This window comes from Scylla paramamosain, chromosome 31 (assembly GCF_035594125.1).
Source record: "Scylla paramamosain isolate STU-SP2022 chromosome 31, ASM3559412v1, whole genome shotgun sequence".
Classification (NCBI taxonomy): domain Eukaryota; kingdom Metazoa; phylum Arthropoda; class Malacostraca; order Decapoda; family Portunidae; genus Scylla; species Scylla paramamosain.
The window spans coordinates 6,474,713-6,501,969 of NC_087181.1; the positions used below are offsets into that span (position 1 = coordinate 6,474,713).

General features: G+C 39.5%; 1 protein-coding gene across 5 annotated transcripts in view; it reads right to left on the reverse strand.

The window, feature by feature from the left end:
• Positions 1-27,257, reverse strand: part of LOC135116427 (mitochondrial inner membrane protease subunit 1-like) — a 130,430-nt gene that overhangs the window by 16,876 nt on the left and 86,297 nt on the right. For all 5 annotated transcript variants that reach the window (XR_010276310.1, XM_064033877.1, XM_064033878.1 and 2 more), the window contains one exon: positions 22,678-22,875. Coding sequence is in view for 4 of the 5 variants with exons in the window: in XM_064033877.1 (XP_063889947.1) it covers positions 22,678-22,875 (198 nt within the window). In the remaining variant the exon portion in view is untranslated. The remainder of the gene's footprint in view (positions 1-22,677; positions 22,876-27,257) is intronic.

Sequence of the window (27,257 nt, forward strand, 5' to 3'; positions counted from 1 at the left end):
ATATATATATATAGATAGATAGATAGATAGATAGATAGACATAAATAAATAAATAAATATATATATATATATATATATATATATATATATATATATATATATATATATATATATATATATATATATATATATATGTCACGCATAATGTGGATAATTGCCTAATGTGAACATTAGGCAGTGAAATTGCCTAATCTTCATATTAGGCAATTTGTTTGCACGATGTTGACAATAGGCAACTTACTTGCTTAATGTCCACTTTAGGCATGATTTTCAAATTAGGCAAGGGTATTTTGCCTAATGTGAATTGAATGACAAACCAGTGTCTACAGTTTTGTTCGAATGTTGTTCGAAACTTTGGGTCTGTTATAGTTAGGTTAGGTTAGGTTAGGTTAGGTTAGGTTAGGTTAGGTTAGGTTAGGTTAGGTTAGGTTAGGTTAGGTTAGGTTATTATTAGAACAAAATTTACACCAGCTGACCTAAGTGGGATCAAACAGACCCTTATAAAGTCTGAAGAGGTTCCTGATATCTGCCTATCGATGAGAACAGCAACAGCAAGAGCCACTGGTGGGCAAGGTTATACAAAGTGTCAATGTACTACTCAATGTACATCAGGAAGGTGCAGCTGCCTAAGAAAAGAAATTAAATGCAACTCGCGCTGTCACCCAGGCAGATCATGCAAAAATTTGTGATTGGACTCAACTGAACCCTGAGATCGATTGACCTATTTTACTTATACTAATATTGCATTAATTAATTATGTTTTCCTTATTCACATTGGGCAAAATTGAGCTGCATAATTTGAACAATAGGCATTTTTTGCCTAATGTTAACAATTTGTAAACTTTACGCAACCTACTTGCTTGATGTACACATTAGGCAATTTTCTGCCTAATGTTCACATTAGGCAATTGTCCACATTATGCGTAACATATATATATATAGATAGATAGATAGATAGATAGATAGATAGATAGACAAAAATAAATAAATAAATAAATATATATATATATATATATATATATATATATATATATATATATATATATATATATATATATATATATATATATATATATATATACAGTAAAATCCCTCTCATCCAGCATTCGAGTATCCGGCAGCTTCAAGTATCCGGCACATTTTTACCCGAGCCTTAAAATCAATAAAAAATCAATGTGTACTCATAAAATTGATTAAAATTCCCGCGCGAGGCATACTTTGTCCCCTCGCCACCTGTATACTATATATATATATATATATATATATATATATATATATATATATATATATATATATATATATATATATATATATATATATATATATATATATGTTGTGCTGGCATGGGGACACATGCCCATACCCTTGCCACCACCACCCACATTCCATGGCCAGCAACCATCCCTACATCATCCGCAGTCCATGTCCAACTTTCCTTGGTGGCGGACATGCCCAGCTACATCCAACCAGGCCTTGGAGGTGGACGTGTAACCCACTTCACTTCATTATAATTTTGTACAGTTATTTTATTAATATATGGCAGCACTGTTTTATGATTGTATTTCTTTGGTCATCTCTACAGAAATACTAGTACAAGAAGAAGCTTATATACATTCTCTAGTACACGGTACATAAAAATGGTGACAGCAGTGGAAGGAGTTGACACTACAAGTCCTCCTGGCCCATGTGTTCTGTCTGCTCGTTACCAGCTACTCCAGCTACCTTCATTGCCTCTGAGTAACCTACTACGCTGTCACCAACACATTTCTGCTAAGCCGTCACTAACGCGAGCTGCTACGCTATTACATGTCTATGGTGCTTTCTTCAAGCTGCTTTTATGGCCTCTTTCAAAATTTTTATGCTGAGCCTGCCCTGCCAGCTTCTGCCAGTATGACTTCAAGCCATCACCAACGCCGTCCCTGTTTCAAGTCTGGACTTTTCAAGCCATCACCGATGCAACTCAACTGCTTTGCTCCTGATCCAGTTGTTCCAAGACTTTAGATCTCATGCCATCAGTCTTCGCATCTGCAAGTTTTGGTGTTCATGTCCATGTGGTTTTTTTCTGCTCGTGGCTTTCCAGGGCATAATCTGCCATGATCCACTACACTTGGAGATTTTGTCACCATCATGTGCATTATTTGTACAGTGTTATGATATTTGCAGTGCATATTTTTATTTTACAATTTATTTGGCATAGAAATGCCTTGTTCTCTTGTATTATAGCCTCTAGTGTTGTCCTAGTTTTTCTTAGCCTGTGATTCACTGTGCTGTCACAGCTAGTGTGAATTTTGTGTTTGGCCACTGTGCTTTCTTTTTCTGATGTCTTTGCTATGTGAGTTTTGTGATTCGCCAGTGTGTACTCCCTTTTCTGACGTCTTTGTTCTGTGAGCTTTGCGACTGGGTATAGTGCATACATCACGTGCCTTATACAGATAAGCGCGTTGTTATTATGTGAATTATGTGCTTCAATGTCCTTGCATCACCCAATATGTTTTGTAGGCATGAGGGTATGCCTTGAAGGGTGACCGAGCATTGTGCTGGTGTGGGGACACATGCCCACAACCTTGCTGCTCACATTCCATGGTGCGCCTTTCCCCTGGGACCTGACGCCAGCCTCTGGCCACCTTGCCTATCATCATGTGGGGTGAGGTCAACCCTCACTCTCTTTGTCTTCTGGATGCCAGTCCTAGCCATGACATGACCCAGCCAGCAACCACCCCCTACATCATCCACAGTCTTTGCCTGCCTTTCCTTGGTGGTGGACATGTGACAAACTGGTGACTCACATTATTTATACTGTACAGCTTATTTTATTAATATAACACAGCAGCTTTACCACCGTGTTTCTTTGGTCACCTATACTCAGTACTAGAACCAGATTTACCTAGTATAATATATATATATATATATATATATATATATATATATATATATATATATATATATATATATATATATATATATATATATATATGTACACACACACCCACACACACACACACTAGGACTGTGCCTAATGTGGCTTAATATGTAACACAAACATGTCGCATTTGGTAGATCCACATTAGGTAAACCCCAAAAAATAAAGGGATCCTATGGAGAAAATTCAAACTGGTTTCAGAGTTTCCCTTACTTCAACTATTTTTCCACCTAAACCTATCTCCAGGTACTTACAACATAAGTAATGACCTTCTTTATGAGTGTAACTTTCTGCATGCAATAAATTACAGTTAAATAAGCTGTTAAATGATTGTTATACGGCACAATAAATAATGTTTAGGACTCAACTGGACTCTTATAAACCAGATTACTATTTGTAGGAACACTCATGAGGTGGCTCAACACTTTGTATTGAAAAAAACACTTTAGCCATAACACACAGCACTTTTTACAAGAAAATTAAAAAGAAACACACATACACACACAAAAAAAAAAAACTATTGAGTCTTCAGTCTTCACCCTCATTCCTAAACCCTCCAAAATGAAAGTTGGAGATCTCATCTTCATCTTGAGCAGCCAAGACTTGTTCAAGTTCTTCCTCTTCATTGAGGGGTGGGGGACTGTTTCCTATGGGTGCTTTAAAGTAAGCGGTGATGAGTACCTGCTGTCTCTTATTTAGTTGATTCCTGTGGCGGAATTTATGCTTTTTGAAAAAGGCTTGGATCCATTTTTCTTGAGGCCTTGAATGGGAGAGCTGTAACCTCCATCCTACTGGCCACCACCTCATAAATCTCCTTGGCCTTGAAGGAGCATATGGCCCTGAAATAAAGCCTTTGGCCCTGCCAGACTGATTAGGAATAGCCCCATGGGAGGCTGCCTGCATTTGATGTATACTGTTGTCTACTCATGTCCTGATATCTTGTGCCTTGGCGACAGTGTGGGAGCAGTCTCTTGACCATCCCTAATAAGTTTACTGCTGCCTACTTGTGTCTTGACATCTCATGCTTTGGTAACAGTGTGGGAGCATTGTGTCCTGATGTCTCATGTCTTGGTGACAGTTTGGGGAGCAGTCTCTTGACCATTCCTAATCTATCTGTTGCTGTCTACTTGTGTCCTGAGTATTGTATGTTGTTAAATGCTATTAGTCTCCAGGGCTCAAGGCTGTGGGTGTGTGAGGGCTAGAGGACTTTATAAGATTTTGCCAAATTACAGCTGTCTATTCTCTTCCTAGGCTCCATCAGTGTTATCAGGGGTGTATGCCTGTCTCTTGGGAAACTGGAAATAGGCTGTTCTCTGGCAAGAGTGGGTATAATATTCTGTTTGGGCATAGGTGGCCAGCTCATGGGCAGTTGTCCATGGGATATTATACCTTCATTCTGCATGTTGTCTGTACTGTCTGAGCTCCTTAGCAGATGCCAAACTAGTTCTTTCTGAGCTTGTTGGCATTTGTTATACTCCTTCCCTGGTTTTGGGTTAAACAGGGTAGCGATCTATTGAGGCTTGATATCCCTCACAATTAAATACTGGCTGAACCTTATCACTCTCCTGGCCTCAGCCATGAGACACAATCAAAGCCACCAACTTCTAGGGGGACTTAGAAGCCATGGCTGTCACTAATTTAGGATAACTAAATTTAAAGTGCCCAGTTTTCTTTATAATAATGGCACATTAGCTGCATGCTATACCTTGGAATGCTATGCGCCAAGCTCCCAGTCTATCTCCATCAAGGACTGGGCAGAGACTTATTACTAACAGGACTTATCCTACCAGACCTATTTCCAATGCCACTACTATGTTGTGGACTTCCTGACAAACTAGTGTCTCCTGTGCCCCACCAGATGTCCCATCAATCCAACAAGGTGCAGGCCAGAGCTTGCCTTCCTGTCCCCTTTTTGGTTGCTGTTTTGTTTTTAATTTCGTTCCTAGTATGATATTTTATGATTTTTCTGTCTATGTACTTATTTTTATATATTTTCTTTTTAAAGTGCTTCTTGAAAGTTTCATAGATACATGATTTATATGGGATTTAAAAAGTTTTTAGGAGTCATGTTTGACAAAAAACTTAAGTTTAAATTCCATATAAATCATGTATCTATGAAACTTTCAAGAAGCACTGCAATGCTGTATAGACTGAGAGATTTTATACCCTGTGAAATACTGAAAACCTTGTATTATGCACATATATATCCACAACTTCTTTAATGTAATCTTATTTGGAGTACCACTTATGCCGCCCATCTGACATGCCTGGACAGACTACATAAGAAAATCATCAGAATTATCACAAAAAATTCTTACCTTGAACACACCACTCCTCTATTTAAAAACACAAAAATTCTCAAACTTCAAGATATAACTAAACTTTCAATTGCAAACTGTATGTACAAAAATCAGATCAGTGCCTCACTTCCTTCTCATCAATATCCCACACAACATATAGAACAGCTTTGCCTTTCATCCCATTGCCTTACACTCTTCCGACACTCCACCATGTACTTAGGATCTTTAATCTGGAATTCTCTTCCTCAGGATATTAAGAATGCTCCCTCTCTCTACACTTTTAAAAACAAACTTAAGCGTCATCTGTTAGATTGTTATTAATTCTTATATGACAGATTGCCTTTTTTCCTTCAGTTAGACCTAAAGTCATCTTCCACCTTTCTGTTCCTTATATAGTACTGTGTGTTGTATTGTATTTAATTTGCTCTACATTGTATGTTTTTCTTTTCCTGTTTATATATTCATTTATTGTTATTTTTTTGCCACTATTATTGTGTACTGATTATGCTTTGTTTCTTTTAGTTTATATTCTACTTTCTTCATAAATTGTACTTGTGTTCAGTAGTCTGTAGTTTGTATGTTAAATATTTCACTGATTTTTCTCAACTATCATTAATTCTATTATTATTATTGTTTGTTATTATAACGATTTTTATTAATTTGTTCCTGAAAAGCTTATGCTTATAAAAACGCTGGCCTAATATTAATGTATACATAAAACATATTATGTACTTGACTTTATTGGCTATTAATAAATGTTTAAATGTTTACAAAGGAAACCAACTTTGTGGTACCGAAAGTGATGTCATAGAATGAGTGAATACAGGAGATACAAGTAAAGAGACAAGAAATCAAGAAACTGCTGGAAGAGCTAGATATTTGAAAACTATGGGACCAGATCAACTTTGGACGATTCTGGGCTTGTTCCTCCCTCTCCTCCACCCTCTGACTACTTCATGCCACCTATTAAAATTCTTCGCAATGATGTTTTCCATGCCCTTGCTGGCCTAAACCCTCAGAAGGCTTATGGACCTGATGGGATATCTCCTATTGTTCTCCGAAACTGTGCCTCCGTGCTTGCACCTTGCCTAGTCAAACTCTTTCAGCTCTGTCTGTCAACATCTACCTTTCCTTCTTGTTGGAAGTTTGCCTACATTCAAAAGGATGACCGTTCTAATCATTCAAACTACCATCCTATTGCTTTAATTTTCTGCCTATCTAAAGTTTTTTAATCTATCCTCAACAGGAAGATTCTTAAACATCCATCACTTCACAACCTTCTATCTGGTCGCCAGTATGGGTTCCGTCAAGGCCGCTCTACTGGTGATCTTCTGGCTTTCCTTACTGAGTCTTGGTCATCCTCTTTTAGAGATTTTGGTGAAACTTTTGCTGTTGCCTTGGACATATCAAAAGCTTTTGATAGAGTCTGGCACAAAGCTTTGATTTCTAAACTACCCTCCTACGGTTTCTATCCTTCTCTCTGTAACTTCATCTCAAGTTTCCTTTCTGACCGTTCTATTGCTGCTGTGGTAGACGATCACTGTTCTTCTCCTAAATCTATTAACAGTGGTGTTCCTCAGGGTTCTGTCCTGTCACCCACTCTCTTCTTATTATTCATTAATGATCTTCTAAACCAAACTTCTTGTCCTATCCACTCCTACGCTGATGATACCACCCTGCACTTTTCCACGTCTTTTCATAGACGTCCAACCCTTCAGGAGGTAAACATATCACGCAGGGAAGCCACAGAACGCCTGACTTCTGATCTTTCTAAAATTTCTGATTGGGGCAGAGCAAACTTGGTACTGTTCAATGCCTCAAAAACTCAATTCCTCCATCTATCAACTCGACACAACCTTCCAGACAACTATCCCCTCTTCTTCAATGACACTCAACTGTCCCCCTCTTCTACACTGAACATCCTTGGTCTGTCCTTTACTTATAATCTGAACTGGAAACTTCACATCTCATCTCTAGCTAAAACAGCTTCTATGAAGTTAGGTGTTCTGAGACGTCTCCGCCAGTTTTTCTCACCCCCCAGCTGCTAACTCTATACAATGGCCTTATCCGTCCATGTATGGAGTATGCTTCACATGTCTGGGGGGGTTCCACTCATACTGCTGTTCTAGACAGGGTGGAATCAAAAGCTTTTCGTCTCATCAACTCCTCTCCTCTAACTGACTGTCTTCAGCCTCTCTCTCACTGCCGCAATGTTGCATATCTAGCTGTCTTCTACCACTATTTTCATGCTAACTGCTCTTCTGATCTTGATAACTGCATGCCTCCCCTCCTTCTGCGGTCTTGCTGCACAAAACTTTCTTCTTTCTCTCACCCCTATTCCGTCCACCTCTCTAATGCAAGAGTTAACCAGTATTCTCAATCATTCATTCCTTTCTCTGGTAAACTCTGGAACTCCCTGCCTGCTTCTGTATTTCCACCTTCCTATGACTTGAATTCCTTCAAGAAGGAGGTTTCAAGACACTTATCCACCAATTTTTGACCACTGCTTTGACCCTTTTATGGGACTGGCATTTCAGTGGGCATTTTTTTTATTAGATTTTTGTTGCCCTTGGCCAGTGTCCTTCCTACATAAAGAAAAAAAAAAGAAAAAAAAAGTAAATGGATGGATATTAAAAGAATGCAGAGAACAAATGGAGGAACCAATATGGGATATAATCAACAGCTCATTGAAGGAAGGAAAAGTACTAAGGGAATGGAAAGGAGATAAAATAGTCCCAATATGCAAAGGGAGAAATAAAATGGAACCATTAAATTACAGACCAGTGTTACTAACTAGTATTGTAAGCAAGCTTTGTGAAATAGTAAAGATGGATGGGTGCAATTTTTAGAAAATGAAAAGATAATTACAGAAAAGCAATTTGGATTCAGGAAAGGGAGATCCTGTGTCACAAATCTACTGAGCTTTTATACGAGAGTAATAGATTGAGTGCAAGAGAGGGACGGATGGGTTGATGTGGCATATTTGGATCAATTTGATGAAGTTCCCCACAAAAGTCTTATGTGGAAGTTAGAGAATGAAGGAGGATTAAAGAGAGCAACATTGAGATGGATAGATGATTATTTACAGATTTATTATTTACAGATGGGTTGATGTGGCATACTTGGATCAATTTGATGAAGTTCCCCACAAAAGTCTTATGTGGAAGTTAGAGAATGAAGGAGGACTAAAGAGAGCAACATTGAGATGGATAGATGATTATTTACAAGAGACACTAATTCAATTTGGTGCGAAGTGACAAGTGGGGTACCACAAAGATCTGTGCTGGCACCTATTATGTTTCAAATATATGTAAATGATATGACAAAGGATCTAAATAGTCATATAAACCTGTTTGCTGATGATGCAAAAATAATGAAAATAATAAAGGATGAAAATGAATGCAATGAGTTACAAAAGGATACTGACAAGATACATACATGGAGCAAAAGATGGAAACTAGAAATTAATGGCAGAAAATGCCACGTGTTGAAATAGGGAAAAGTGAAGAGACCTTCGTGGGATTACAAAATTGGAGGAGAAATAATAACAAAAAGTAATGAAGAAAAATATTTGAGAGTAATGATGAAGGACACACTATGACCTGAAAGGTACATAAATGGAATATTCAACTCTACATGCAGCTTGTTAACAAACATTAGGATGGCGTTTAACTATTTAGATAAAGAGATGATGAAGAAAATTATAACAAGCATAATATGACCTAAACTGGAATATGCATTAGTAGTTTGGGTTCCACATAGAAAAAGATATATGGAAACTGGAAAGAATACAGAGGATAGCAACAAAGATGGTACCAGAATTGAAAGACTTAAGCTATGAAGAAAGACTTGAAGAGATGGGATTACCAACACTACAAGAAAGAAGAGAAAGAGGAGACCTGATGACAATGTACAGACTAGTAAGCAATATAGAATGAATAGACAGAAATGACTTGGTACAACAGATGGAGGAGGGAAAGAGACAAATGAGGGGGCATGAGAAGAAAATAAAGAGTGGATGTTCAAGTGACATTAAGAAATACCACCTCCCGTATCAAACTATTGAAGTCTAGAAAGATTTGAAGGAAGAGGTGGTTGTAGCAAACAGTGTACACACGTTTAAAGAGAAATTGGATAAATATAGTTATGGAGATGGGACAAAATGAGCTTTGGCTCATGCCATGTATAATACAATTAAGTAAATACAACTATATAAATACACACACACACACACACACACACACACACATACATATGGCAGCGACGGAGTTGACAGGACATGTTTCCTAGTGCTCTACATATAGAAAGAAGGAATAACATAAATAGCTCACGGTGGAACAAGTTATGATATGAAGACCCAGGAATACCTAGGTGGTAAATAGGGAGGGGAGAAACAGTACGTGAGTATAGTTATCCCATCTCTAGGAGAATTTGGTTGGTTTGTATACACTTTGGACAAAATGGTGGAGGGCAGCACCCCCAAAAAAACGAGGGTCCTTTGAAGGTTTTACTGGTGAGGATAGAGAACTAAATTATAGATTTCAGTGTAGAAAAATTTTATATATGGAAGAAATGATGTACAAGTTATTGGAGAGAATAAAGACATTGGAGGTACACTAAGAGACAGGTGAGGAGTTGGTGATTATTACGCAAAGTTGATGGAGATGGAAGATAAAAATGAGAAGTTAGAGGTGGAAAATGACTGTTCAAAGAAACAAATAAAGGAAACGTAGAAACTGTTCAGAAAAGTAATGAGGAAATGAAGGCAAGTGTAAAGGATGTGGAAATGAGGCAAAATAAGTGGTTAAATGAAAGTAAACTTGACGAAGAACTGATAAAGAAAATAACAGAACAAGAAAATGAGGAACAAAACCTGAGACAAAAGTGGTAAATGTTATTAAAGAAGAGAAAAAGTTAATGAGAGACACTAGAAAATATAAACAAGTAACTGTATTTGGTTTAAAGGAAGAGAAAATATTAAGCAGAATTCAGAAAGAGGAAAAGGAAATGTTGAATAAGTTTCTGAAGAAAGTGACAGGTGAAGACAGCCAGCCAGTAAAGCAAGTGGAAGAGTTCCATACAATTGGGAAATATGAAGAAGAAAAAATGAGACCCATAAGAATAAGTTTTGCAACACAGGTACAAGCAGAAGAAGTAATTAATGGGTCTCGGAAGTTGTCTGGAGATGAAGAATATAAGAATGTAGGGATAAAGAAGGATATGGATGAGACTGAAAGGTTGAAGCAAAAGGAACTAATAAATGAGGCTAAACAAAAAACGAACAACAACTGGAGAAGTTTTTCTGGAGGCTAAGACATGTGAGAATAAAGAAATGATACATCAAACAGTAAGTATGTTATACTAAAGTAAATGGATTGATGTCAACTAAAATGGAATTAAACGAGTTATTAAGCAGAACCACATCGGATGTTGCTGTATTATGTGAGACAAAATGGAAAAAATGAATGGGGAATCCCTGACATTGGTGATGATAAATATGATTTATGGATGAAAAATAGAAGTGACAAGGGAGGAGGTGGAGTAACAATTCTGACTAAAAAAAGTGGACAAGGTAATAAAAAGTGAAGACAATTCTGAAATTCTACAAATGATGATTAGAAGTGGAAATGGAAGGATGATGAATTATGTAGGAGTGTATGTGCCACCTATGACCAATGCTTGGTGAAAAGAAGAGCATGAGGAGATGTTGGTAGATGTGCTAAAAGGTCTTGAAAAGATAGTGATGAAAAGTATTAATATAGTTATTGTTGGTGATTTTAATTGTAATGAGATAAATTAGGAGACACTGACAACTACTGGAAGTGAGAACTCATGGAATAATAAATTACTAAACTGGGCAGTGGAAAACTTGATGACTCAATGGGTTGACTGTGATACCAGATTTAGTGGAAGAGATAAATCTTCAAGACTTGATTTAGTTTACCAAGGAAATGAAAATTATTGAAAACAATACACTATGATTGCCCTCTAGGTAAAAGTGTTCATGTGTTGATGGAATTTAATTTGAAAAATGAAAATGTAATCATTGATGAAAATTATAAGCTAAGAAGATTTAAATATAGTACAGCTGACTTTGAAAAATTAAGAAAGTACTTTGTTGCCGTGGACTGGAAAGACTTTAGAGATGCAGAAGATGTTCAAGAAAAATGGGATGAATTTATAAGGATATATAATTCTGCTGTGGAGAAATTTGTACCTAAAGGAGGAGTGATATGTAGAAAGGGTAAAGAATGGTTCAATACAAAATGTAAAGAGGCTAGAAATTGTATATGTAGAAAGGGTAAAGAATGGTTCAATACAAAATGTAAAGAGGCTAGAAATTGTAAGTCAAATGCTTGGAAAAGATAGGAGAGGAAAAACTGTGAACAGATGGGAGGAATATATTGATGCTAGAAACAACTACATTGAGATAATATGAATGGAGAGAAGAAACTATTAAAGAGATATAATAGATAAGTCTATAAATGAACCCAAACTATTTTTTAGACATATTAATAGGAAGATGAAGAAGAAAGAGGGTATATCAAGATTGAAAGTTGAAGGAAAAATCTGTGATGATGCACTGGACACGGCAGAGGTTATGAACAATAGTTTCAGATTGGTATTTAATGTGGAAGGGGAGTTTGATGCTGGAAGGGATAAGTTGGTTGAGGGGTGACACTCCCCCCCTAAGCTTTTTCTTCATTAACTTCTGCAACATTTGCAGTCTAACATCTAATTTTCAATCTGTAGAACACCACCTCTCCTCTTCTAAACCTCATCTTACTTTCCTTACTGAAACACAGGTGTCTGAGACAACTGACAGTAGCCCCTTCTCTGTTCCCTCCTACTTTCTCTATCCTCATTTTCAATCGAAAGCTGGATGTTGCGTTTATGTGCACAAATGACTTAAACTGCTCTCGTGCCCACGCTCTTGAATCTTCTGAGTTTTCCACCATCTGGCTATGACAACAGAGTCACTCTCAAACTAAATATATTTGTGCTCTCACCTAACTCCTCTGACTACAAGAAATTCTTCTACTACTTAACTTCCAAAGTGGAGCACATTCTGACTCTCTTTCCTTTTGCAGAGATCTCCATTCTTGGAGACTTCAATGTTCACCACCAGCTTTGGCTTTCCTCTCCCATCACAGACCATCCTGGTGAACTAGCCTTCAACTTTGCTATCCTCCACGACTTAGAGCAATTGCTGCAACACCCCACTCATGTTCCTGACCGTCTTGGGGATACGCCTAACATTCTTGACTTTTTCCTAACCTCTAATCCTTCTGCTTATGCTGTCACCTTCTCTTCTCCGTTGGACTCCTCCAATCACAATCTCATATCTGTATCTTGTCCTATTGCTCCTACTCCTCCTCAGGATCCGCCTAAGCAGAGGTACCTCTGGGATTTTGCCTCCGCTAGTTGGGGGATGGATCTGAGAAGGTATTTTGCTGATTTTCCTTGGAATGATAACTGCTTCCGTGTCAGAGACCTGTCTTTGTGTGCCAAGTGCATAACAGAGGTGATAGTGTTTGTGTCATGATCGTTTGCTTACTTACAATCGTACGATCCCGGTTATCTTTCCAAGAAAGCGGACGTTACACTGATCCCGGAAAGTTTTAAAGGTCTGGATTTTTAAAGGCTTCGAGTGCCTACCCGACCTATCCGAAATCGCCAGAATTACACCCTCCCACTCTACCTTTTCCTTGGCACAGCACACCTGTAATCATCTCTAATACCAGATCAATGTTGGCGGAGTAGAAAACACGATTATTCTATATTACAACCACATATATTAATACTAATGATAATTCACAAACAACATGAGGTAGTACATGTTACTACATGACGTTCTCGTCACTTCACACAACACCAGAACCCGTTTACACCTTCACCAGTCACAGAAATATTTCCCTCAACCAAAGAAATTTACTCAGATGCCATTACCGCGTCCCCAGACAATAATTCCCGTATTTCACCTCCTCAAGCCTCACAGGAGATCACCATCATCACCAAAGATTACCCATAACACCATAACATCATCCCCAAAATCACCAATACACCACAACACCAGCTTCCAAGGTCAAAACCTCAACCTCCACTCACAAAATAGTTGCCAGTTTGACCTATGACCCCTTCAAACAGCATCACTGGCACAACTCAACAACCAAATCAATAACTCTTGGTACCACAAAAGACTCACTAACCAGATCCTGAATATCAAGGTTTTACTTCGGCAAATCACTTGTCTGCTAGATGGTGCCGTTCATATGAGATACACTACACTTCGCCACACAGTCAGTTACTGCGCAGACACCACACAAGTCGGACGTCGGTCTCGCCTCCTGTTAAGTTGTTATAACTTCTGTTATCGGTGATAGGAATATTAAAGTTTTCTTGTTTGGATTGTTTATTATGATTTCCATTACCTGTTATAAGGGTGGAATATTGTCTTTAATTATCCGTTACCTGATTATAGGGCGGAATATTGCCTATGGATATCCGTTACCTGATAAGGGCGGAGTGTTGCCTATTTGAATCCGTTACCTGAATTAAGGGCGGATTGTGGACTATAAATATCCGTTACATTGTATAAGGGCGGATTATTGGTTATATGATATCCGTTACTTGATATAAGGCGGATTATTGGCAAATATGACCATATTTGGGCACTCTCGTGAGCCGACATAGGTGCGAGATGGTTCCATCTTGTTACCCATTATTGAGGCAAGAGGAATATTGCCTTATTTACAAGCCCGGGGCAATTGACTTCCCAAATTACTAAAGGGAAAAAATTTTATTTGGGCACTCTCGTGAGCCGACATAGGTGCGAGATGGTTCCATCTTGTTACCCATTATTGGGGCAAGAGAAATATTGCCTTATTTACAAGCCTGGGGGCATTTGACTTCCCGGATTATTATAAGGAAGGAGTTTTTGATTTAAAGTTACCCTGTGTGTGAGGTTAAGGCACCCGTGGGATTATAAAAGGAACTGCTGTTAAAAGGGGTGGCATCTTGTTAACATTAGCCGCCATGTCTAGGATGCCTTCTGATGCTTGCCCCAGTCCTGAGAGATTCAGAACTGCCAGCATGCCACGCACCTCAGCTAAGGTAAAGGGACTACACAAGGGGAGTAAACATGAAGAAAGATCCAGATCTAAGAGCCGTTCTACTCGTCATGAGAGGTTAAGTTACTCTCGGTCACCTTCCCCTTCTCCAAAATACGATGGTGAAGACAGTAATGCGCCTTCTTTGGGCATGATTATGGATGCTTTGACTGAGTTGAGGAAAGACATGGACAAGCTTAAGAAGGAAAATGGGGCTGTGAAGTCAAAAGCAGTTCATAACAATGCTCCCCTGTAGGTGTCAAATAATACTTTGATGCCTGATTCTCAGGAATCACAGGCAGGATTTTCTGGATTTAGAACTCCACTGAGGGAGGACAGTGATGAGGAAGAGGAAATCCAGAGGGATGTTCCTCATGATAGTATATTGTTACAAGGTGCTAAGAATTATGGACCCATGGAAACTGTCTCAAAAGAACTTGACAAGGAAATTGCTGCAATGGTGAACCACCTGTTTATTAATGGCATGAGGCAGGAAGATTACAAAGCCATTGTAGAGGATGAGGTGACATTTAGACCAAATAACTGCCATGCATTAACTCAAATGGATTGCAACCCACGGGTCCTGAACGCACTGCCTGCAGAGGCAATGAAGGAAGACTTCCGCTTAAGGGAAGTGGGAAAAAAGATATTACCAAGGCAGCTACTATTTTTGTAAAATCGCTTACTGTGCTAGACAAGGTGGCACGTGATGAAGAGCACCAAATTATTGCAAATGAGGTGGCCATGCTCAATGGTGCATTAGCATTATTGGGTAATGCCCACTACAGAAATAACTTGAACAGGCGACATATCATAAAGAGGGACATTAATCCCAAATATTCTCATTTGTGTGCTGACAAGGCTCCCATGACGGGTCTATTGTTTGGGGATGACCTGTCACAAGCCAACAGAAATAATGAGGAGGCAGAAAGGCTGAAAACCAAATTCACTTTTAAGAAGCCTACATCTTGGACTGCAAGTAGTGGCAGATTTGGTGGAGGTAAACAATGTAACTTTTTTGCCAAGGCCTCCTCCTGTGGATTCCCATCCAGATATCAGCCGTATGGTTTTAGCAGGATGCCCTCCAGTGGTGAACACAGGCGCTCCTACCCTGCTCAAGCTTGGACAACAAAAAACGTGAGAGGCCGGGGTCAACTTATCCCCCGGCATTAACCCAGGTGAAAGAACAATTTGAGGCTGGGCAACTTCACAAGTTTATCAATAAATGACGTGTGATTACAAGTGACCTGTTCATTTTGGATATGGTGGAACATTGTCATCTGAATATAGATGAAGCTAATATCGGATATTTATTTAGAGAGGATATACAGTATGTCTTTAGTGAGGAATAAGATGGGGGATTATAGGATGGTGTTAAATCTTGAAAACTGAACAGGCATGTAGAATATACTCATTTTAAAATGGAAAATTTTGAACAAGTATTACAGTTGCTTAGTCAAGGAGATTATATGGCTTCTATAGACCTTAAGAAAGCCTATTATTCAGTAAAAATTGCAGAGGAACAACAAAAATATCTGTGTTTTAGATGGTTGGATAAGATTTACCAGTTCACATGTCTACCTAACGGGTTTTCGGATGGTCCTCGTCTATTTACAAAACTTCTGAAGCCAGTTTTCTCTACACTTAGGCATAAAAGCCACAACATCACTAGTTATATTGATGATTCGCTTCTGTATAGTAGCTCTTTGCCGAGAACATTCAGTTGTTGCAGAGTGTAGGTTTCTGCATAAATGTGGAGAAATCTGTTTTAAGTCCCACTACGCGTATTGAGTATTTAGGTAACGTGATAGATTTGGTGGCCATGACAGTTACCTTGCTGGCGCATAGGAGGGATGAGATTATACAGCATTGCTCTCTTTTAGTCAATAGATAAAGAAAAAATTAGAATTGTGGCAAGAGTGATTGGCCTGCTGGTGGCAGCAATCCCAGCTGTAGAGATGGGGAAGATGCACTATAGGAGGATGGAAAGAGCAAAAATCAAGGCTTTGGAAGAGGCATGTGGAGACTTTAATAGATGGATGAACATTACAGAGGAGATTAGAACAGATTTAAACTGGTGGATTAAGGAATTGGAGAATCAAAACAGGAAAATATTCAGAAATGCACCAGATACTGAGTTGTTCACAGATGCTTAAAATCTAGGATGGGCAGGTTGCCAAAATAGCATCACTACCAATGGCAGATGGTCCCCTGAAGAGGTGCGTTCGCACATTAATGCGTGAATTATTGGCTATGTTATTCTCATTGAGATCTTTTACACATCTCCTTAGAGGTTTACTCGTCAGGGTGTTATGTGATAACACCACAGCGATTAATTAAGTGAATGAGATGGGAGGTGTTAAGTCAATAGTTTGTGATGACATTAGTAGGAACATCTGGGAATGGTGTCTTAGTAATGGGGTATGGCTGACAGCTTCCCACATACCAGGCAAATGTAATGTCATGGCCGACAAGGCATCACGTTACTTTAATGACGGACATGAGTGGCAGCTGAATGAGATGATATTTAAGGAATTGTGTTCTATATTTGGGAATCCTTGTATAGACCTATTCGCTTCACGTCTGAACAAACAAATGACTCCATTCTGTGCATGGACACCAGATCCAGAGGCTGCATATATTGATGCAGTTACAATTCCGTGGGCTAAATTTAAATTGGTTTACCTCTTTCCTCCCTTCTCTCTGATCTCTAGATGTCTGCTGAAGTTAAGGGAGGAAAGGACCAGAGGATGGATCATAGTGCCACTTTGGCCATCACAACCGTGGATGGGGGTGCTCCTTCGGATGCTAGTAGACGACCCTCGGGTCATACAGAGAAGGAAAAATGTGCTAATGCATCCGTCAACTGCTGAGGAACACCCAATAATGAAACACACAAATTTGATGGCTTGTCAGTTGTCCGGAAACAACTTGGAGAACGTGGCATATCTAAAGAAGGTACGGAAATCATTATGGCCTCTTGGAAACCAGCAACAGGTAGACAATACAACACTCACATCAAGAGGTGGACACTCTTTTGTAGTAGAGGGAACATTAATCCCATTGCACCATCTATAGCAGATATATTAAACTTTCTGTCTCGTAACTTTCAAAGGAATGTGGGTTATGAAAGCATTAACATGGCGAGAGGGACTCTATCTGCAATAGGAATTATGGTGGAAGGCTGCAGAGCGGGCAATCACCCACTTGTCAACAGATTTCTGCGGGGAGTCTTCAACTTACGCCCTTCTACACCCAGGTACGCAACGACCTGGGATGTGAAACTTGTATTACAAAAGATAAGACTCGTGGAACCACTACACAGCCTAACACTGAAAGACTTATCGCTAAAAATGGTGATGCTGATGGCAATGACACAAGCAGCCAGGATCCAAACTTTGCACTTATTGTTGGTGAATATGGCATTTGGAGAAGAATCTGTTTCAGTTTTGTTAGGAGGTAACATCAAGCAATGCAGGCCAAAATTTAATGTTTGTACTATTGTATTTAAAGCTTATCCTCAGGATTACAGATTGTGTGTAGTTAAGGCTATGAAAGAATATATAGAAAGAACTGAGAGGCTAAGGACAGAATCTGGAAGTGCAGATGGGAGACTACTCATAAGTTATATAAAACCCCATAGGGGTGTTTCTAAGGACATGGTGGCAAGGTGGCTTAAGACCATGTTATGTAAGTGTGGGATTGATACCAAGAGGTACACAGCAGGTAGTATTAGACCTGTGTCAGTGTCTAAGGCCAAGGCACTGGATGTGCCTATTGCCACCATCATGGCAAAAGCTGGTTGGACGCAGGAAGCCACATTTGCTAAATATTATAATAAGGATATACAAGGGGAAATAGACCCTTTTTCAAGAAGCAGTGCCAGGCTCAGTATAATGTAAGGTTTGAAATGTTATCAGCAGTAAAAATCATGTTCTATTTTCATAAATGACAATGGGGTTTTTGTAATAGGAACTTTTATTTACACCTATTTACAAAATGTGAAATTTGACAGAACCCTTTACATACAACACCCACATGACTTTAAAATCTCATGTGAACGGCACCATCTAGCAGACAAGTGATTTGCCGAAGTAAAATTACAGAAGTACATGAGACTTACCGTAGGTTAGTTGAAATGTGCTTCGGATTTTGCGAGGCACATCACGTCTGCTAGATGGTAGAGTTCACATGCCCTCCACTCCCTCCCTTTGTTAACTGATGATTCTTGGTTTACACAACAAAAATTCAAGGACTGGAAGGGTTGGGAGATAATATTTCATGTGGGTAGTCGTATCTTTAAAGACTGACTGTGTGACGAAGTGTAGTGTATCTCATGTGAACTCTACCATCTAGCAGACGTGATGTGCCTCGCAAAATCCGAAGCACATTTCAACTAACCTACGGTAAGTCTCATGTACTTCTGTAATTATACCGCTACACCACTAATACCTCCACGCACTCACTCCATCATCAATCCACACCAAGACTCTTCCCTGAGAGCCGCCACCTTCTTCTCTACCTCACGACCTAAGGCGCTCTGCCTTCCCCTCCTTGGAATGTGTTGTTGCCCACTCAAGCTCCTCTCGTTTTCAACATATTTCCACCTCAATTATACTTCCTCCCTTATACACACAAAGATATAGAGAACTTAAATTATGAAGAAAATAATACTGCATGATATAAAATGAGTAAATAAGCCTTACACTACTTATAACCAATAATAAGGATAATGTCCGAAAGGCAGGTAACTGGAACACAGGGGACACTAAGAAAACGTGATCCCATTCAAGGTAAACTTGGCCAATAACATGACAGTCTGGCATGGAGGTGTACATTCCTCATTCTTTTTTTCGACCTAAACCTTCCAAACCTTAGTTTAACACTGCTTGTTCTCGTGCTATACATGATAGAGAGGTGACCCACAAAAGGTACTTAAGCCTTCCATCACCAAAATCTCATGCACTTTATATTTCTGCCCAGAATCATGCCAAGTCTGTTCTCCAACTAGCCAAAAACTCCTTCAATAATAGAAAGCGTCAAAATCTTTCAAGATCTAACTCCCCTCATGACTTCTGGCATCTAGCCAAAAATATCTCCAATAACTTTACTTCTTCTTCTCTCCCTCCTTTATTTCAACCAGATGGCACCACTGCTATCACATCTATCTCTAAAGCTGAACTCTTCACTCAAACCTCTGCTAAAAACTCTACCTTGGACGATTTAGGGCTTGTTTCTCTCTCTCCTCCACCCGCTGACTACTTCATGCTACCTATTAAAATTCTTTGCAATGATGTTTTCCATACCCTCGCTGGCCTAAACCCTCAGAAGGCTTATGGAACTGATAGGATCCCTCCTATTATTCTCTGAAACTGCACCTCCAAGCTTGCACCTTGCCTAGTCAAACTCTTTCAACTCTGTCTGTCAATATCTACCTTTCCTTCCTGCTGGAAGTTCGCCTACATTCAGCCTGTTCCTAAAAAGGGTGACCATTCTAATCCCTCAAACTACCAATCTATTGCTTTAATTTCCTGCCAATCTAAAGTTTTTGAATCTATCCTCAACAGGAAGATTTTTAAACATCTATCACTTCACAACTTTCTTTCTAATCAATAGTATGGGTTCCATCAAAGCAGCTCTACTGGTGATCTTCTGGCCTTCCTTACTGAGTCTTGGTCATTCTCTTTTAGATTTTGATGAAACTTTTGCTGTTGCCTTACACATATCAAAAGCTTTTGATAGAGTCAGGTACAAAGCTTTGATTTCCAGATTACTCCTACAGCTTCTATCCTCCTCTCTGTAACTTCATCTCAAGTTTCCTTTCTGACCATTCTATTGCTGCTGTGGTAGACAGTCACTGTTCTTCTCTTAAATCTATTAACAGTGGTGTTCCTCTGAATTCTATCCTGTCACCTCTCTCTTCCTATTATTCATCAATGATCTTCTAAACCAAACTTTTTGTCCTAACCACTCCTACACAGATGATACCACCCTGCACTTTTCCATGTCTTTTCATAGATGTCCAACCCTTCAGGAAGTAAACAGTTCAAGCAGGGAAGCCACAAAATGCCTGACTTCTGATCTCTCTTAAATTTCTGATTGGGGCAGAGCAAACTTGGTATTGTTCAATACTTCAAAAACTCCATTCCTCCATTTATCAACTGGACACAACCTTCCAGACAACTATCCCCTCTTCTTCAATGACACTCAACTGTCCCCCTCTTCTACATTGAACATCCTTGGTCTGTTCTTTTCTTATAATCTGAACTGGAAACATCACATCTCATCTCTAGCTAAAACAGCTTCTATGAAGTTACTCATTCTGAGATGTCTTTGCCAGTTTTTCTCACCCCCACAGCTGTACAAGGGCCTTATGGAGTATGCTTCACATGTCTGGGGGGGGGTTCCACTCATACCACTCTTTTAGACACAGTGGAATGAAAAGCTTTTCATCTCAACTCCTCTCCTCTAACTGACAGTTTTCAGCCCATTTCTCGTCATCGCAATGCTGCATCTCTTGCTATCTTCTACCGCTATTTTCATGCTAACTGCTCTTCTGATCTTGCTAACTGCATGCCTTCCCTCCCCTCATGGCCTGGCTGCACAAGACTTTCTTCTTTTTCTCATCCCTATTCTGTCCACCTTTCTAATGAATGAGTTAAGTAGTATTCTTAATGAGTCATTCCATTCTCTGGTAAACTCTGGAACTCCCTGCCTGCTTCTGTATTTCCACCTTCCTATAACTTGAATTCCTTCAAGAAGGGGATTTCAAGACACTTATCCTTCAGTTTTTTACTACTGCTTCAGACCCTGTTCGGGGACTGGCATCTCAGTGTTTTTTTTCTTTTTATTGGATTTTTGTTGCCTTTGGCAAGTCTCTCCTAAAAAAAAAACACACATTACCTTCTTGGTGTTGCTTGTACTATTTGAGCTGGCAACAGTGTACCCAAGTTAATACAAAAAAAATGAAAATGGCAGATGGCCCAGGTCAGCAAAGAAGTTGATAACAAAAAAATGGACAATCTTCGTCGCATTGTTGCATCTCTTACTATCTTCTACTGCTATTTTCATGCTAACTGCTCTTCTGATCTTGATAACTACATGCCTCCCCTCCACCCATGGCCTTGCTGCACAAGACTTTCTTCTTTTTCTCATCCTTATTCTGTCCACCTCTCTAATGCATGAATTAAGCAGTATTCTCAATCAGTCATCCCATTCTCTGGTAAACTCTGGAACACCCTGCCTGCTTCTGTATTTCCACCTTCCTATAACTTGAATTCCTTCAAGGAGGGGATTTCAAGAAACTTATCCCTCAATTTTTTACTACTGCTTCAGACCCTGTTCGGGGACTGGTATCTCAGTGTTTTTTTTTTTATTGGATTTTTGTTGCCTTTGGCCAGTCTCCAAAAAAAAAAAGAAAAAAAAATTACCTTCTTAGTGTAGCTTGTACTATTTGAGCTGGCAACAGTGTATCTGAGTTAATACAAAAAAATGAAAATGGCAGATGGCCCAGGTCAGCAAAGAAGTTGGATAACAACAAAAAATGGACAATCTTCAACTGACTTAGTTTTAATTTTTATACTGGTAATTTGTTCACTTTGTATTCTATGGCAACACATCATGAGCACAGCCATAGACTATGAAGGATCATAAATAATAAAAAGGTAAGTTTATAGTCACTATTGGACAAGATAAAAAAAAATACAGTAAAATCCCTCTTATCCAGCATCAACGGGACCGCCGACATGCCGGATACTTGAATATTGCCAGATAATTGAATAGAAGTGAAATTATGTCCTCAATCACCACCCTACACTCACGCATCTTACCATAACAAAGATCAGCTGATCTGATCAGCTGCTTAAGTGTAAGCACAACACGCTTCCTCTTTTCTACAACTTTAGGCATGATGAAGGCGTCAGGCGATAAACGGTGCACACGCGGGACTGAGTCACTGAGTAAACACAGTGCAGTGGGCCACGGGTGGCGTGAAGCAGTGCGCTCTGGTGGCGAGGGGACAAAGTATGCCTCATGCGGGAATTTTAATCGATTTTATGAGTACACATTGATTTTTTATTGATTTTAAGGCTCGGGGAAAAATGTGCTGGATACTTGAAGCTGCTGGATACTCGAATGCCGGATGAGAGGGATTTTACTGTACATAAATAAAAATTTGTACATTTAGCATATAATGTGCAGGGATAACTAAATGACATTTCTTTCAAATGAAAAAAGTGCATGTTATACATTGCAAAATATGGTACATACACTGAAAACAAGGTCACATAGTATAGCTCAAATCTAATATATTACAAATAGGTAAAATAAAACTAAAGAAAAAACTTACATAATGTGTCTTAAATCCATCCTTGACTCTGTCCCCTTCCAGACCAGTAACACGCTTGCAGATGTGGTGATGGGGGTTGGTAGGAGAGCGAGCAATGATTACATCTCCACGACTAATGCGGTTGAAACGAGGAGTAATGTGTTCTGTCAGTATTACGTCCTCAGAGTAGATTGTTGGCTCCATAGAGGGTCCACGACACTGTGAACAATAAGTGAACAATGACTATCTCCTACATCACCAGTGGCACATGCCCAGTCTTCTTATTTTCATTTTTATTCCTGAGGACTTTATGTAAATATACTATCACCTCCAACAAGAGAGGTTGGGTTTTCCAAAATTAGTGTGTGTGTGTGTGTGTGTGTATTTACCTAGTTGTATTGCACAGAGCATGTGCCAAAGCTCATTTTGTCCTGGTTCCATAACTGTATTTATCCAGTTTCTCTTTGACAAACATTTGGATGGTGTTTAACTATTTAGATAAAGAAATGACGAAAAAAATTATAACAAGCATATGTCCTAAACTGGAATACACACCAGTACACTGCTGGTCAGAGCAGAAGGCACAAGAGAAACTGTGCTTTCTGCTCTGACCAAATTTAAATTACAAGCTATAACTTTAAATATTAAAGCAGGATTTGGTGAATGTCGACATCTGGCAACTCTGCAGGTCTAGTAGCCAAAGTAGATGATATATTTCCTTAGTTTGTGATCAACTGTGTCTTGTGTTGTCTCTTGTTTGAATTTTTCTTGTCCCTCATGGACTGTTTTTGTGGTTACGCAGGCATACCATCCTGCGCTGTTATCACCTATCGTGGGGCCTAGAACACTTCTTACTAAAGCCCAAATTTCAGTCATATGTGACTTAGTAAGGGAGAATAAATCAAATAAGGAAATAGTCATGAACACTGGTTTAGCCCTCAGAAACGTTCTACATTGGACCAAAACTTATTGGGAGGGAGGAGGGGATGCTTCCTCACCAAATCACAAGCAAGCAGGGTATAAGCACAGTGTGGGCCACAGGACTCTGAACATTATTCGTAGGCAGTTTGAGGTCTACCCTTGCATAACCAGTGGGGAACCTAAGGCCAGGAACCCTGCTTTGCTAACTGGGATAAGTGAGACATCTGTGCGCAGATATGTGAAACATGATTTGGGATATCGTAGTTGCCGTCCAGTGCCAAAACCTTGGGTTGCACGTGCTCACCATCTGAAAAGGCTTGCTTTTGTGTCTCAACACAAGGAATGGAATTTAAACAAATGGCATAGGGTACTTTGGTCAGATGATGCATGCTTTCAGGTTACAGACAACCAGAGAAACCATGTGTACCACAGACCTGGTAGTAACGCTTACACCTCCTGCTACACAAAATATTGTAGAACACCCAGACTTTATGATGGTGTGGGGTTGTTTTCTTATTATGGTCTTGGGAAATTAGTGTTTGTGCATAAAAAGGTTTGGATGAACCAAAATAACTATGAATTAATTGCGGATGAATTAGATGACTGTATGGAAAAGTGAAATGCTGATTCCTATATGCAATATGGTGCACCATGCTATACTGCTAAGTTAATTGTTAACTGCAATTGTTTCTGCAATGTTAGCCTTCTGAAATCTTGGCTCACAAATTCACCAGACCCTAACCCCATAGAAAATTTGTGGGTGAACATTAAAGTTAAACTCAAGGACAGAGATACATCCTCCCTCCTACTCCCGCAAGCTGCTATTCAGGACATATGGGACAATATTAACCCTCAGTATCTCCAACACCTAGCTGATTCACTCCTCAAAAACCTCCAAAAGATCAAGAAGGCAGGAGGATACCCTATCAATTACTAGTTTAGGTGAGTACCACCACTGAAACTTTTTTCTATGCCATTAACCTCCTTCTTAGGATCTCGCAAGTCTTGTGCCTTCTGCTCTGACCAGCAGTGTACTTTGGGCTGCACATAAAAAAAAGATATATGTAAAATGGGAAGAATACAGAGGATAGCAACAAAGATGGTAGCAGAATTGAAAGACTTAAACTATGAAGAAAGATTACCAACACTACAAGAGAGAAGAGAAAGAGGAGACCTGATAACAATGTACAAATTAGTAAACAATATAGAAAGAATAAAAAAAGAATTACTTGGTACCACAGATGCAGGAGGGAGAGAGACAGACAAGGAGACATGGGAAGAAAATAAAGATGAGTGGATGTTTGAGCGACATCAAGAAATAGATTTTCCTGTATCGAACTACTGAAATCTTAATTATTTGAAGGAAGAAGTGGTTGTGGCAAACAGTATACACATGTTCAACCCTTAAACTTGAAACTCTCCACATGCAGGGTAAAATAGTTTTCAATATGAGAAGATATTACATGTCTGCTTTTTCCTGCATGATATTTTGGTAATAGAGGTAATGAAAATAAACTTATATTTTCTGTGTAAGCTAAGGCAATATCTACGGTCAGAACACGAAGAAAAAGATTTATAGGCATGGTGACATTCCATGCTGCGGGAATGCTCCAGGCAGCGGGGAGATGTTCCTGGTGAAGAGTGGTTTATTCATATTGCTTTTGCTGTTTTAGCCACATACACACAAGTTGCCCTTCTAACACATCTCATTTTCCTTGAAATACAATTCTTCCTGTTTTTCAATTGGCAGCTATTCTAAACATTACTCTCTCTCTCTCTCTCTCTCTCTCTCTCTCTCTCTCTCTCTCTTCTAAAAGTCTTAAGGCAAAGAGAGAGAGAGAGAGAGAGAGAGAGAGAGAGAGAGAGAGAGAGAGAGAGAGAGAGAGAGAGAGAGAGAGAGAGAGAGAGAGAGAGAGAGAGAGAAACACACACACACACACACACACACTATTTATTATGTTATTGTAGCGACGGCAGCCATTATCACCTCCTGCATGCTGTTTCAACATGTGGGAGCAAGTTTTCCATCATCCCTGATTGCATGATGGGCCCCCCAGCTGCTGATTGGCCATGGAAGTCACATGATGAAGAGCTGGATCTTGATTGGAAGCGGCATGAGGGGCAGCAAGGGGACACAGCAGGCAGGAGACAAAGCCGGCGGCGGTGGGCAGTGAGGCACTCATAGTGGCAGCGAGTGGATCTGCGCTCCTATTTGAGTCGCCTGAAAGTTTTGTAAGTGGTTCGTGCTCCTTCAAGAACTCTTTCGAGGGTCGGTAAGTGATCCGGGAGGGTGGCACGAACTTGCAATAGGTGTCCATTACATGGGTAATGGACAAAACATGGAAACTAAAAAGACAGTGTTTATTTAACCGGCCAGGCAGGGAACAAATGGTGGCAGGCGGGCAAGGGTGAGGACACCAGGAGCGAGGACAGATGGTGAGGTGATTCATGCAGAGAAAGAGGTGAGTTACAGGTCACTTTGCCATTGGAGATAGGGCCGTCACCACCATGTACACGTGACGTTTTCTATTATATCATGTACTGTATATTCATATGTATTTTGAGTCTTACTGGAGGGAACTCAAAATTATATGTATCCCATTCAGGGTAGAACTCCAAGTCTGACTACCCGGAGCTGCTGATTGCTTCCGGGAAGACGCACCCAAAGTCTACAATTTAAGCTGATAGTTAGCTACCAGAGGATTAACTTTAGGATCAGAGGGAGGAAAAGGTTAAGTATTGGCGAGGAAAGTGCGGGAAAACATTTGCACCCGCCGCCCTCTAGTGCAAGTCGGCCACCATACCTCACCAACCAGTTACAGCAGTGCCGCCACTCACATAATAGCAAATTTTCTCACGTAAAACGAATACTTGCCACATTGAGGTTAGTCACATACGAGCAAATATGCATATTTTGAACTCACATATATCGAATAACCAGTGCACACTGAAGGAGGAATGCAGAAGTGGTGGCTGGAGCCTAGAAATCTACTAAGAGGAGACAAATAATATATGAATTAGGAAAGATTTAAATGAGGAAGAAATAGCAATAATGAACTATATGTGGGAAAAGCCAAGGAAAAAAATGAGAATAGCACAGAAGCAGAAAAAAAGAGGTTCTGTTGGAAGGTCATGGACTAGAACCCAAGGAAGATGGAGGTAATGGAGGGAGAGGAGGGAATGAACTGAATGTGTCATACACTAATGTTAAATGGAGTTAAATGACTATCTTATGGATGTAAAGGGAATTGTTGAAACTAAGTTAAGTGATAAATTAGTGTCTCTGGATATCAGCAGTGGTAAATATAATGTATGGAGGAAGGACAGGAAACAAAAAAACAAGGAGGAGGAGTGATGATTTTAGTAAAGAAAGACTTGTGAGTTGAAGAAGTCAACTATGGGAAAGGAACTGCCAAAATTATAGAAGTGGGGATGAAACATGAAGGGAAAAGGTGGAGAGATTTCATTGTGATGTATGTTCCACCTTATACAAGATCCTGGAGCAATGAAGATTATGAGTTTATGATGAAGAACACAAGTAAGGGAATGGAAGAACTCATTAGCAAAAGTGGCAACTTAACAATGATGGGAGATATTAATTGTAAAGAGGTGTGTTGGGAAGAGTGGACAATGGACGAAGGTGAAAGATCTTAGGGAAATATGTTACTACAGATGGCAAT